Below are 13,575 nucleotides of genomic sequence, written 5' to 3'. Positions count from 1 at the left end.
CATCGGCTGACTCCACAGATACACACATGTCCCCACAGACACACACACGCCCCTGCAGAGGCACAGACATCCAGGCACATCTTTCCCTTTCTCTGTCTTTCCCTTGGTTTGAATTTCGTTTAGCCACATATGTTGTGTGTGCGTGAGGGCGGGTGGGGGAGGGGCAGACAGGGATGAGGGATGGCATGGTGCCAACATCTACCTATGGGGCTCGGCCAGGGACGCCCCTACACCCACCCTGGGAGGGGGCCTCAGCTGTCTCTTTGTGGCCAAGGGGACCCTCCTGGGGAGTGGGAGCAAGCACAGAGGTCCCTTCTCCCCACCCCAGAGTCTGGTCCCTGATCCCACCTTGGGGGCCTGCAGGGAAGGAAATGGACAGAGCAGGACCCTGAGGGAGCATAGAATTGGCCACTATGAGCCCCCACTGTCCAGCCTGGCCACCCCATTGTTCCCATGTGGGGTGCTCTATATCCAGGGGGGCAACTCCTCCCACCTTCCTCTCAATCCCTGCTTTCCCTGCATTGGGCGGGGAGGGGAGGGCGGCAGAAATATTTATTTATTTCCTTTATTTATTTAATTTTTTTTTTTTTTTGGAGTAGAGAGTGACAGATGGCGGCGGGTCCCGGGGGAGCCGGCTCTCCCCCAGTGCAGACGCATGCCAATCACCGTCTCTCATGTGATAGCTGCTGCCCGTGACGTGCCAAGCCCATATGGCCTGGCATAGAGGCTGGTACCCCGCCTGGTAGAGATGCCACACTCGCTCCGCGGTTCGCATGGCGCTCTGAAGACGCCGGCGCCCGCCGCCTTGAGGAGCCGCTGCCCCCGCTCCCAGAAGATGGGGGAACAATGAAATAAGCGAGAAGATTCCTCTTCTCCCCCCTCTCTCTCTTGCCCCCTCCCCCCCTCCCCTCCCCTCTCCCCTTGACTCCTCTCCGAGGTAAGTTGTCCGAAAGGGAGCTGCTAGATCTGACCCGCCGGTTGGGAGGGGGGGCGGCAGCTTCGGCCGGCTGGAGGGTCCTCGAATACCTCCTTCCTGGGATGATGCCCCATCATTGGGTGGGCATCCGAGGCGCCCCAGGTTCTCTCTCCCTTAGGAGCTGCAGCCCAGGGGGCTGCAAAGGAGGCGTCTCTGCCTGCGATGGTCTCGGTGGGGGGGAAGGCAGGATCAGGGAGGAGGAGATGCGAAGAGACCGAGACGGAGGACCCCTCCGTGGTTGTCCCAAAAAGCCTGCGACCTTTCCCCACCACCAAAAAAAGAGAAGCAAACAAATTTGGATTTTTTCCCCCATCAATCCCAAAATACAACGAGATCTGAAGAGCCGTGTGGGAGGGAGGTAGTTTGAAGGGGGAAGGGGGTCTCTGACCGCGGGGGGGACGGACTGGGCTCGCTTCTCTCAGTCTCCTCCCCACGCCCCGCTTCTTCAGTCCTCGCCGCCCAGAGCCGGCTCCAGGAGCTGGGGACGCGTCGGCTAGAGGAGACGATCCTCCCGCCTCTGGAATTGGGGGTGCGGGGGTGGGGGCCGAGCAAGGGGCGGCGCGCGGCCAAGTTGCAAATTGGATTAGGGAGTGTGGGGGTGAGAACCACGGGAGGGGTGAGGGAGCTGGGCAGAGGGGCCCGGGCAGCCCGAGCGGGGAGCGGGGCAGCTGTCCCCACCGGCGGCCGACCAGCCACTCTCCACCGCCGGAAGAGAACAGGCTTTCAGGGAGAGCGCGCCGCCTCCCCTGGCAAAGATATCTGGTCCCTAAAACCCCCACCCGGTACCCGCCCTGACCCTGAGAAGAAGCAGGCGCGGGGAGCAGCCCCACATTCAAGCGTGGGGCGGAGCCGGGGCCCGGCGCTGAGGAGACGGCCTGGGCCGAGATCCCAGGCCCGCAGCCGGGTAGGGCTGGGCCGGCTCTGGGCGGGGCAGGCGGCGGAGGTGGGCATCAGGGTAGCCTGGGCAGGAGCCCGCACGAGACTCGGGGGTGGAGGCGGGTGGGGGGGAGCGGTCGTGACCCCACTGCGTCCCTCACTTTGTGCTGTCTGTCTCCCCATTCCCGCCCGCCGGGCGCCCTCAGGCACCATGCTGACCCGCCTGTTCAGCGAGCCCGGCCTCCTCTCGGACGTGCCCAAGTTCGCCAGCTGGGGCGACGGCGAAGACGACGAGCCGAGGAGCGACAAGGGCGACGCGCCGCCACCGCCGCCGCCTGCGCCCGGGCCGGGGGCTCCAGGGCCAGCCCGGGCGGCCAAGCCTGTCTCTCTCCGTGGAGAAGAGGTGCCGGAAGCCACGCTGGCAGAGGTCAAGGAGGAAGGCGAGCTGGGGGGCGAGGAGGAGGAGGAAGAGGAGGAGGAAGAAGGACTGGACGAGGCGGAGGGCGAGCGGCCCAAGAAGCGCGGGCCCAAGAAGCGCAAGATGACCAAGGCGCGCCTGGAGCGCTCCAAGCTTCGGCGGCAGAAGGCGAACGCGCGGGAGCGCAACCGCATGCACGACCTGAACGCAGCCCTGGACAACCTGCGCAAGGTGGTGCCCTGCTACTCCAAGACGCAGAAGCTGTCCAAGATCGAGACGCTGCGCCTAGCCAAGAACTACATCTGGGCGCTCTCGGAGATCCTGCGCTCCGGCAAGCGGCCAGACCTAGTGTCCTACGTGCAGACTCTGTGCAAGGGTCTGTCGCAGCCCACCACCAATCTGGTGGCCGGCTGTCTGCAGCTCAACTCTCGCAACTTCCTCACCGAGCAGGGCGCCGACGGTGCTGGCCGCTTCCACGGCTCGGGCGGCCCGTTCGCCATGCACCCATACCCGTATCCGTGCTCCCGCCTGGCGGGCGCACAGTGCCAGGCGGCCGGCGGCCTGGGCGGTGGCGCGGCGCACGCCCTGCGGACCCACGGCTACTGCGCCGCCTACGAGACGCTGTATGCGGCGGCAGGCGGTGGCGGCGCGAGCCCGGACTACAACAGTTCCGAGTACGAGGGGCCGCTCAGCCCCCCGCTCTGTCTCAATGGCAACTTCTCTCTCAAGCAGGACTCGTCGCCCGACCACGAGAAGAGCTACCACTACTCTATGCACTACTCGGCGCTGCCCGGCTCGCGGCCCACAGGCCACGGGCTAGTCTTCGGCTCGTCGGCTGTGCGCGGGGGCGTCCACTCGGAGAATCTCTTGTCTTACGATATGCACCTTCACCACGACCGGGGCCCCATGTACGAGGAGCTCAATGCGTTTTTTCATAACTGAGACTTCGCGCCGGCTCCCTTCTTTTTCTTTTGGCTTTGCCAGCCCCCCTGTCCCCAGCCCCCAGAGCGCAGGGACACCCCCACCTACCCCAGCGCCGGGCGCCGGGAGCGGGCTGCCGGTCCTGCCGCTCTCCTGGGGCAGTGTGGTCCTCTTACCTGTGGGTGGCCCGTCCCAGGGGCCTCGATTCCCCCAGGGGACTCGCCTTCTCTCTCCCCGAGGGGTTCCCTCCTCCTCTCTCCCAAGGAGTGCTTCTCCAGGGACCTCTCTCCGGGCGCTCCCAGGAGACACCCCTCCCCCATTCCCAATATCTTCTCTAAGGTTTCCTCCTCCGCCTCCTCCCTGCAGGCCCAAGGCATTGGTGAGGCGGCAGCTGAGAAGTGGAACGCGTTTTCCCGTCTCATTATTATTATTTAAAAACAGACACCCAGCTGCCGAGGCAGAAAGGAGCCAGGCGCTCCCTCTTTCTTGAAGAGGGTAGAAGTCAGCGCGCCTAAACCCGGGCCTGGAACGCCCTCACCCCCAACCCCAAGTCTCCGCGTTTTGCGATTTTAATTTTGGCGGGAGGGGAAGTGGATTGAGAGGAAAGAGAGAGGCCAACACAATTTGTAACTAGAAACCGTTTTTCCCTTTTCCTTTTTTTAAACAAACAAACATACATAATAGACATAACATAATTTTACCCATGAGTACTTCAGTATGCATTGCTAACAAAAAAAAAAAAAAAAAAAAAAAAAAAAAAAAAAAAAAAAAAAAAGCTAAGAGGCGACGGAGGCCGAACGCAGAGTCCGGATCGGAGAGAAAACGCAGTAAGGACTTTTAGAAGCAATAAAAGGCAAAAAAACAAAAAACAAAAAACAAAAACAAACAAAAAAAACCACTACTACCAATAATCAAAGACACAAATATCTATGCAAGGAGGCTCCACTGAGCCTCGCGGCCCGGCCCGGCCCCGGGATGCCCCGCCCGGCCCGCGGGCCGCCCCGCCCGAGCGCGGATCTGTGCACTTTGGTGAAGTGGGGGCCCGCGCCGCCCCCTCCCCCTCCCCAGGTTCTTACAATCAGTGACTCGGAGATTTGGGGCCCCAGTGCCACTGCCCTCCCCCGCCCCGTCCCCGTTGTGCGTCATGCTGTTTTTAAAAAACCTGTTTCCAAATTTGTATGGAATGGCAAACTGTTGGGGGGTCGGTTTGGGGAGGGAGGGTTTGCATGAAAGACACACGCACACCACACCGCACGCACAAGCAGGCCCGGAGCCGGCGTCCGGGGGCAAAAGGAGGTGAGCTCATCCGCTCCTCCTCCCCGTGGGCACTTCTGTCCCCTCCTGGGGTGAGGGGTGAGGATGGAGACCTGCGGGAAGCCCCACCCCTGCCCCGACTGTGCCTCGGTGGGTGCCAGGCGCCCGCGATTTTCGGTGTCTGGAGAGGGTATTTTTGGTCCAAGGAGTCCTCCTGGCGCTGGTGGGTGGGTGGGGGGGAGAGATCTGAGAGCTACTGCTGGAAGTTCCCCCAAAAGGGGGCAAAAAGAGACCCTCTCCCCACCAGAGGCAGGGGATCAGGCATCCAAACACACGATGCAAAAATGCAAACCCACAGGCGACACACCCACACACTCATCCACACACGCAATTTTACCTTCCTCTTGTAGTGAAGATGAAACTCCCGTCGGACACCCGAAGTGCATTGCGTGTTTCTGTTCCGTTTAATGACGATTAATAAATATTTATGTAAATGAGATGCAAAGCCGGACCGCTTTCTCACGGTGGCCTCGTTTCATTGAGGGGGGAGAGGAGATTTGAGCTGGGGCTGAGGTGATGAAGGCAGAGTGTCAAGTGACTGTGCAGAAGCCAAAGAGAGGGACGCTGGACATTCTTGGGTGGGATTCCTGCCCTAACCCCCCCCATACACCCACTGGGCTATACTAGCTGCCCCTCTCAGAACCCAGGCTCGCACCCACCCAGCACTAAAGCACCCATATCCTTACACTTCATTCCCGAACGTGCACACACACCTCCCTTGAAAATAAAATACTTTTTCATCTCTGAAAAATGATCAAGTTGGGAACAGCCAGTCATTTTACAACTCTCTGCCCACTGTTGCCAAAAAGCAAATGGGCAGAGACAAAGAGACAACCATTTGAACCAGACAGGGGTACTTTTAAAACAAAAAAATTTATAGGGTCATGAAGATGAAATATTAATGAGGGAGGCCCCTTTTTCATCTTAAAGTTGTGTTTCAGTGGACTCAGGGGAATCAGCCATTTTGGTCTCAGTAATGTTGACATTTTCAGGGCTGTCGACAGGGTTGGAGGAACACCCCCAGAGGTCTGTGAGGTGGCTGAGTCTGGGTGTCCACCTGGTAGAAAGGAGCTTGACCTAACCATGTCCTCCTTGGGACAGGGCAGCAGGAGCCCACCCCATCCACATCTGAGCTGTGTTCTTCCTGCCTAGTGCAGTTCTGAACAGAGGGAACCCTAAGGGCTTAGAAGAGAGGACAGGCACTGGCTGAGCATCTCTTGCTCAGACACTGTGGCCTCACAATTCTTTTTCTCCGAACCTCAGAGGCAGGAGCAGCTCTGAACTGACTTCCGTGAAAGCACCCCTCCTCCTCCCCCCCTGCCCAGGCTGTGATTCACACTGTATCCCTAAAATATTTGAAGAGGGCTCTGAGCTCCAAAGACTCCCATCCTAAAGCCTGAACACAGTTACTCGTAAGCCCCCCAAGGAGGCTGTTTCTGATGCTGCTCGTTGAAATTATTTGTGCAAACACTGTGGCTTGTGTTAGCACTGAAATGGGGTTTGTAAGTGTTGGGGTTGAAGATTAAGGTCAGGCAGGCAAAGACTTTTAAAGATTGGGCCCAAGAACCCAAAATAATATCTCTCTGACAAGCAGGAAAGGGAAAGGTTGTTGAAGGAAGTCCTACATGTCGAAGGGTGGATCGAATTATACTATCGGAACTTGAGCTCATGGCATCCCCTAAATGTCTATCCTCAAACCCCTTCAGTCCCCCAGTAGAAAAGATGCCCTCCTGGTGGTCAGGACGGCTGCCAGCAGAGGCGCCAAGGCCAGGAGCTGTCCACTGTGGGGTGCTGACCCTCATCCAGTGTCTTTCCTTCCGGCTGCAGAGGGAAGTCCCTGTGCCTGACCCTGGGGAACATGGAGCAGGAGGCCCTTCCCAATGTCGAGTTGGAATTCTCCAGCAGTTATCAGAAAATTTTACCAGAATTCTTTCAAAATTTCACTGCCTTCTCTGGAATTCTCCCAGGATCGTCTCTCTAGAGTGAGATCACAGACTAGGGCCTTCATCCCCAGGATGTGTCCCAGCATTCAGTATCTCATAAACCTCTGAATCACTCTTACTCATGGGAGAAAGGAGTTGGCCCGTCTTTCTTCCTCCTCACTTATTGCAGGGAGTGTGGAGCAAGGTGCACATCTCAGTTCTTAACCTGGAAAAGTCCGATCCGCAGGCATGGTGTGGGGCAAGGCCTGGCAGGGGCAACCGCAGAGAAAAGGAACTTGGCACTCATCCCAAGGCCTGATTCTTATCCTGCCCTGGGAACAAGGTTAATTGGGCTTCTCTCCCACTCAGCCAGTTTCCTAGAACCCACTCTGATGTCCAGAGCTGGGCAGGATCCAGGTGGCTTGGGGCCTGAAGCAAAGGACCCCTCCATGTGGCTCCCCTGGCCAGACCACAGACTTTTCTATGCATTGCTCTTCAGCTACCCTATGTGGCTCAGTTCTGTTTTCGAGGCCGGATTCCAGCCCTTTTAGAAGGATGCTGACTACTCTTGGGCCCCTGTGTCTGTGATCACAGTGGGCAGGGGTGCACGGGTCCCTTTTGGGATGGAAATCCCCTGAGTGCCTTCGCTTCTGTTGAATCCCGGCATCCACACCAGTCACCCCTTTTCCGATTCCTGACCCTTCCCCCAACATTCCCTGCACTCTGGCTGGTTCTAGTCTCTCATTACCCTCCTCCCCAATGCTCCACTTCCCTGATGAGATGGTATGATGAGCAGGAGAAGAAGATGTGTGCAGACGTCGCCTTGCAGGTCTCTTTCTCTTGCTTGCTCTCTGCCTGCACACACACACCCAGAGAGGCTCCAAGAACAGAAGCAGGGGAGGGAGGAGAAAAGGGGCCAGCGTGGTGCTGGGCCTGGGGAGAAAACACAGAGAGGATGCCCTTCTTGCCCTAGCCTCAGCAGCAGGATCTCCAAGCACCCACCAGCCGGCTCAGCTCAACCACTGGGCCTCCGAACCCGATGGCTGCATCCAAGTTCAATCAAGAGGGCATCTTACTCTTGATTTTCCAGCCCCCATTCCAAGTACAGCATTCAGAAGATGACAGAGAAAAAGAGGTATCTCTGAGTTCAGGCCATTTGCCCATCTGGCAGGACAGGGAAGGAAGGCAGTTACTCCCTGTCTCTTCACTGTTGAGCTCCGTTCCATCCACGACCTGGATAGTGAGCCATGGACCCCAGTGAACCTCCAGCCCTGATTTTGTCACCCAGGAAGACAGCCCAATAAATCACTGGGGGACACCAACCCCCATGAGGGTCAGTGACAGGGAAGCCCTGACACTCTGGAAGCTCCATGGGACTGTGCCTGCTTCTCTTTTCCCTTTCATGGGAAAGTCCACAAGCTGGTGGATACAAGAATTTCTGGGTGGATGTCAGAGATTTCGTTCTCTCTTGGGCAACTTTTGCTTTCTCCTCTTCCCCAGAATCATTAATAAGAATTTACCTGCTCTGAGGGGAGCCATTGATTTGAGAGGGGAATTGAGATGAAGGTATGGCTCTAGATTCCACAGTTTAGTCCTGAAGGAAGCTGGGAAGAAAGAGAAATCAGAAGCCAGGACTGAGCAGCTTTAGCCTGACCTACACTCCCAACCCCTCCATGACAACCGACAGGCAGCGCAGGATTCCGAATCTGACCTGCTCCAGTGTGCTCAAAGGAGAATGCTTTTTGTGAAAGTGGGAGGGGCAGATGGGCCTCTGCTGTCAGATCAAGCTTCCCAGCTCACAGCCCAAGGCACTGTCATTTTTCCATCCTTCAGGGCTGGGACACCTAGACGCTGGCCACGGGGCCAGAGCAGAGATGACACCTGAACTGTGAGAAACCTTAAAACCTTGCCGGGGTTCTGAATCCTGAAGCAGCTTCTGCCTTTCTGTCCTGCAGCTTTAAAAATTCTCGACAAAGTTTCCCTGGGTGAGAAGTGGTAAGAAAGGGCGTAGCTGCCTTGTTGGGAGGGCTGTTCTGCTCTCGAAACTTTCTCCATCCGAAAGCACTGGGACAGGGGCGCCGGTCCTGGGAGTGTGGACGGAGAAGAAGGCCAAGACCAGGGCTGGGTTCACAGGAAGGAAAGCAACGGATTTCTGGAGGGTAAAGCGAGGAACAGAGTCACCTTAGTTTCCTAGTGCAGAGAAGGGAAGCTGGGGCGCTCTGAGGGGAGGAGAGGAGGGAACCTCTAGGTGCTGGCCGTGCCCAGGGAGCTTTGGGTGGAGACGTTGTCCAGATGTGAGCCAGGGTATGGCTCTAACGCAGCCAACTCTCCTGCCCGCTCCAGCGCGGGAGCGCAGCGCGGTCTCCCCGGGCTGACGGGGGCTGCGGAGTTCCATACCCGAGTGTGTTTCTGGTGTTCGGGTATTTAAACCTCTCTCCCAGCCTTTCTCAGTATCTGTCTGTGTCTCATTCCTCTTTTTGGAATTAATTGAATTAGGAACGGGTCTTTCTGGGTCTCTTCTGCCTCCCGCCTGAGGCTGCGCTGGCCAGGAGGCCAAGGCTGCGAGGTCAGGTCCCGCCAGGGCCGCGGGAACCCCCGAACCCCTTTGGGGACCTGCATGCCAGTTCCTACCCTTAGCCAAGTCTTTACCAAGGGCACAGCTGGGCGGGGTCTGGGCAGTCCGCCCGGTTTGGGACATCTGTTCTCGCCAGAGTCGCATTAAAAGCGAGGGATGGGGGTAGGGGGCTCAGAACCAACCCCTCAAGCCTGAGCCGGTGCCCAATTTCTTGACCGCAGGCAGAGGCAGGGGGGAACGACCGACTAACAGAGTTTTTTCCTTCTCCCTTGGGAACAGCGCGAGAATTGGAGTGAGGGCACTTGGGGCTATCTCTCTCCGCTTCATCTCGTCCACTTCCCACTCAGATGCCACAACCCGCCTCAGTCCTAGAGGGCAGCAGGGTACCCCTGCCCCGCTGGAGCCGCCGTGGAGCCCCTGGAGGCGCCCGCGCGGGGAATACCGCGGAGGCTGCCGGCCGGCCCGGCGCGGAACGGAACCCGCTTGCAGCGAACTCGCACTCGGCTGGGCTCTCAGGCCGAGGCTGGGGCGCGGCGCAGGGGGAGGGTTAAAAACAACTCAATTAAAATATCGAAAACATTTGGGTTTATATGGAGCGGAGGGCGGTGCTTTAAAAAATATGTCAGAAGAACCACAAAGACCCAAAGCAAAAGCAAACCAAAATCCTTAACTACTGATAATCTTGTAGAAAAAGAAAAATCCCGCAGACCCTTCTCCCCTGGTGCCACCACGGAAAAGCTCCTGCCAGGCCAAGCCTAGCGCCCGGACGCCCCTTCACCACCCCAGCGCCCTGGCGCTGAGCCCAGGTCGCCCCCTGCCCACCCTTCGCTCGCGCGTTGGTGCCAGTCTGTGCCACTCAGCCGGTGCCCAGTGCCCGGTGCCAGGCGCGGGGGGAAGGCGGGGAGGAGCCGAGGCTCCAGCTTAAATTCCATGGCATCTGTTCATTATTATACAGTGAGGATTTTTATATGGACAGCTAAATTAAAGACAGATTTTTGCCAGAATTGCAGATCCCATAAAAATGATGACACAGGATGGGGGCTTTTTCTTTTAAAAAAAGAAAGTAAGAAAGATTAAAAAACACAACCCCACAAACCACAGCCCAAACCCCTCTGTGCTCCTCTCCTCTGTCATGACCAGTTTATTTGCCCCCCTTTGCCCACCTTTTCTTCCTCCACTAGTTGGGATGCCCAGGGAGAACTAAACCCCAGCACTCTTCATGCCCAGCACTCTCACAGATGCCCAGTGACCAACCAGCTTGCTCCCATAGTCGCTGGCAGGGGCAGAGGCAGAACAGCCAGGTCAGGTGTGGAGGACCAGGGTGGGACAGGAGCGGGAATGGGATCCACTCTGGAAGGCAACATTGGAAAGGGAGAGTAGCCAGGGGGGCTTGACCTTTCTGGTTTCCTAAATCAAAGGGCAGGCTGCACTTTTAGCTGGTTGCCGACGTTCTGGAGGCAGCCAGTGAGGACCAGGCAGGTAATGTCAACCACTCAGGGGCACCAGACAGCACCCACTTCCCGCTCACCCACAAAGAGGGCAATAGAAGACCTGGGCACTCAGCATGATTTGCAATTCGTGGGAGTTCTGGAATTTTGAATTTCAGAAGTTCTAGAATGCTGAAACTTGCACCTTAATGGTGTTCTAGAACTCTCAGAGATGCTGGATTTCTAGAACTACAAAAGGGTCCTTCGTGATGGGGCACATATTGGGATTTCAGAGGTTCTGTCTGCCACCACTTAACTTTGAAGGTCTGGGATGATGTTGAGGGGCCCTCGGGGCCACTGAAAAAGTCTGGGCAGGCAATATAAGGAGGAGAGGAAGGGGGGACATTAATTGGGCTCTGGGAGTGTCCCTCAAAATTAATGGGAGCCTTTCTTATTTTTCTTTCTTTTTTAAAAAAATGTTTTCAGGGAAGAAAAATATCTGTACAGTTCTGCGTCTTCCAGACAATTGCTCTAGCTGTGTCTGTGTCTGTCTGTGACTCTGTCTGTGTAGCTGTCTGCTTGTCTCTCTCGGATTCGGAGCTGACAGAATTCATATCAGAAGAGTGAACGCAGGGACATCTGTGTGCGGAATGACTGTGCTACTCGAACCTGCCAATCGCTCCTGGCACGAGCTGAGTAACAAATGCCTGTTACCTCGGAATGCTGGCGGGTGGGGGAGGGCTCCTGGCACCACCCCGGCTTCGAAGCCCTGCCAAGGCCCCCTCCAGCCCGCTGTGGGTCCCGCCCCCTTCCCTGAGTTGGGGGTCCACGGAATTGGATTATTCATTAATTAGCAGTGATTAGAAAATTTGGGTGCCTCTCAGTCAGGGCCAGCCCCGTCTCCTCCACCTCCCTAATCTCAATCTCTACTCCCCTCCTCTCCTCCCCCCACGTTTTCCGGATTAACTCGGGGTTTCTACTGAGGGCAGGCAGCCAGTTGATGGTGATGGGGGGCGGCTCAGGAATGCAGGAAAAGGGGTCTCTGGAGGAAAGAATTCCGCCAAAGTTGCCAGGAGGAGTTTCTGTCGTGAAGTGTGAGGGTTTGTGTAGAGGATCTTCGTAGACGCGGTGGCTGGGATGACTGTAGGGTGGGGCAGAGGCCAAGAAGGACAGAGATGGTGGGGAGATGGTGGAGAGATGGGGATGAAGGGATGCGGGAAAAGGGAAGGAAGGAGAGAAGGGAAGAGGCCCGGACAGCGCCGACCGGTTCCCTACACGCTGGGAGCCGCCACTGCCAAGCCGCGGGCCTCCCGGGCCTCCTGGCCCAAGCCTCCAGCCGTGCTCCCGGATCCATCAGCCGGTTCTGCTACTGGGAGTTGGGGGAGGAGGAGGGCGCCACGCCACAGCCCGTGCCAGCTGGGGGGTAGTGGGGGGAGTTATTGCGAGGAGTGGCGGAGAGCACATCTAAAATTCCGAGACATCTGTTCATCCAGGGAGGAGACACCGCGCGCAAGAAGGCTGGGCGCCCCCGCCCCATCCGCTCTGCAAATGATCGCGCCAGGCCGGGACCTCCGCACCCCAGGCCACCTACGCGGCCAGCGCGGGGAGGAGGAGAAGAGGGCGTCAAGCGCGGATCCGGCGGGGGCAAGGGGTGGCAGTGGGGGTGCGGGAGCTGCCGCCCCACTGATGGATTCTTAGAAAGGGAGAATCGTAGCTCCGGGGAGGGCTGTGTAGGGCAGACGTCCTGAAAGGGAGGATGTGGAGGGACATCGGTTGAAATCGATCCCCCCGCCACAGCTCCCTCATCTCCTGCTTCCACACACACCCCCCACCAGAGCACCCACAGACACCTCCACATACACACAGACTCCAGTCGGGACACACTCGGATAGAAATCCCCATTCCTGTGAACACACACAAGTCCGCATCACTGGCCCCTTTCCCACTCAATCACTTATTCCTTCAAGCAACTTTATTGTGTGCCTTGTCTGTGCTGGGCCTGGGCTGGGTATCAGGAAACACCTTCCTGCCCCCCAAGGCCTGGTGAGCACATTCAGATACCCAAGAGCATAAGCACACACATTCCCTTCACACTCACCCTGACTCTTTGTTCTTATGGAGGAGTGGATGTTGGAGGGAAGGAGTTCCAGTAGCAACACCCTCTCCCACCTCTGTAAGCAGCTTTCCCAGGGAAATCCAGCGCAGGGTCTGGAGGCCCCAGCAGGGAGTCCTGGACCCACTGCCAGCCACTTGCCACCTTCTTACCTAGTCTCTATTGGCAGGAGCCCCCACCCCAGGTTTTGCTTGAACAAGCTCCAACGTCACTTTCCACCAAACCTCAATGACCACCCCTCTCTCTTCGGTGCCCTGGCCTGGCACCTGCCCCTCCACCAGGGCTGCCCTAGCTGGGCCGACAGAGGCCAGGCCTCTCAGCTGGGAAATGTCCATGTGGTTGCTACTTAAAAACTGATTTATGAGGCCGTGGCGGCTGTGGAGGCTTGGCCTGCGGTCCTGGTAGTAATCAAGGGCATATGCCCATCTCGCCTGGCACTGCCCAGCTTGTGAGCCCAGCCCTGGCCTCTGCTCTTCTGCTGAGAAGAGAGAGGCATAAAAGCCACCAAATCTCCTTCCTCTCCAAGCCACCTCTCTCCTCCTCCACTCTCTTTCCTTTCCTCCTCCTCCTCTCCTTTCCTCTCTCCCTCCTCCCTTCATCCCTCCTCCTTCCCTCCCTCCCTTTCTCTTCCTTCTCTCCCAAGTGGCACGGACCAGCCTGTGTGCCGGGCTGGCGCTCACAGCTGCAGCCCATCTGCTATGATTGAATGGTGACAGTGATGAGACAGGAGCTGGGGAGAATAGGGGGACATGGGGGCTGCCCTGCCACCCCTTGCCTCTCCTGTGCCAGCCCCCACATGCTTCCTTGACCTCCGGCAGGAGACCATCCATTTTGCCGGTTCAGGGTGGGGGAATCCCACTCTAAGTAGTGAGGGAATTCCTTTCCTTCCAACTAGATTCCTGAGAATAAAAAAAGGGACAGGCCGGGCGCGGTGGCTCAAGCCTGTAATCCCAGCACTTTGGGAGGCCGAGGCGGGTGGATCACGAGGTCAAGAGATCGAGACCATCCTGGTCAACATGGTGAAACCCCGTCT

General features: G+C 57.6%; 1 protein-coding gene across 2 annotated transcripts; it reads left to right on the top strand.

Annotated features, from left to right (window-relative positions):
* The first annotated feature begins 554 nt into the window (after positions 1 to 554).
* NEUROD2 (neuronal differentiation 2) lies at positions 555 to 3,869 on the top strand. Of its 2 annotated transcripts, none has more exons than XM_017497276.2 (2): positions 555 to 937; positions 2,059 to 3,869. In XM_017497276.2, exon 2 carries the CDS (start codon positions 2,064 to 2,066, stop codon positions 3,210 to 3,212), a length of 1,149 nt encoding a protein of 382 aa, XP_017352765.1. In that variant the 5' UTR covers positions 555 to 937; positions 2,059 to 2,063; the 3' UTR covers positions 3,213 to 3,869. The 2 variants fall into 2 exon arrangements, with proteins under 2 accessions (XP_017352765.1, XP_037583285.1); XM_037727357.1 differs by lacking the exon at positions 555 to 937 and adding an exon at positions 1,592 to 1,880.
* Positions 3,870 to 13,575: the final 9,706 nt, after the last annotated feature.

This window comes from Cebus imitator, unplaced genomic scaffold, assembly GCF_001604975.1.
Source record: "Cebus imitator isolate Cc_AM_T3 unplaced genomic scaffold, Cebus_imitator-1.0 Scaffold228, whole genome shotgun sequence".
Classification (NCBI taxonomy): domain Eukaryota; kingdom Metazoa; phylum Chordata; class Mammalia; order Primates; family Cebidae; genus Cebus; species Cebus imitator.
The sequence above is the reverse complement of the archived record's forward strand: the minus strand, read 5'-3'. Positions and strand labels throughout refer to the sequence as shown.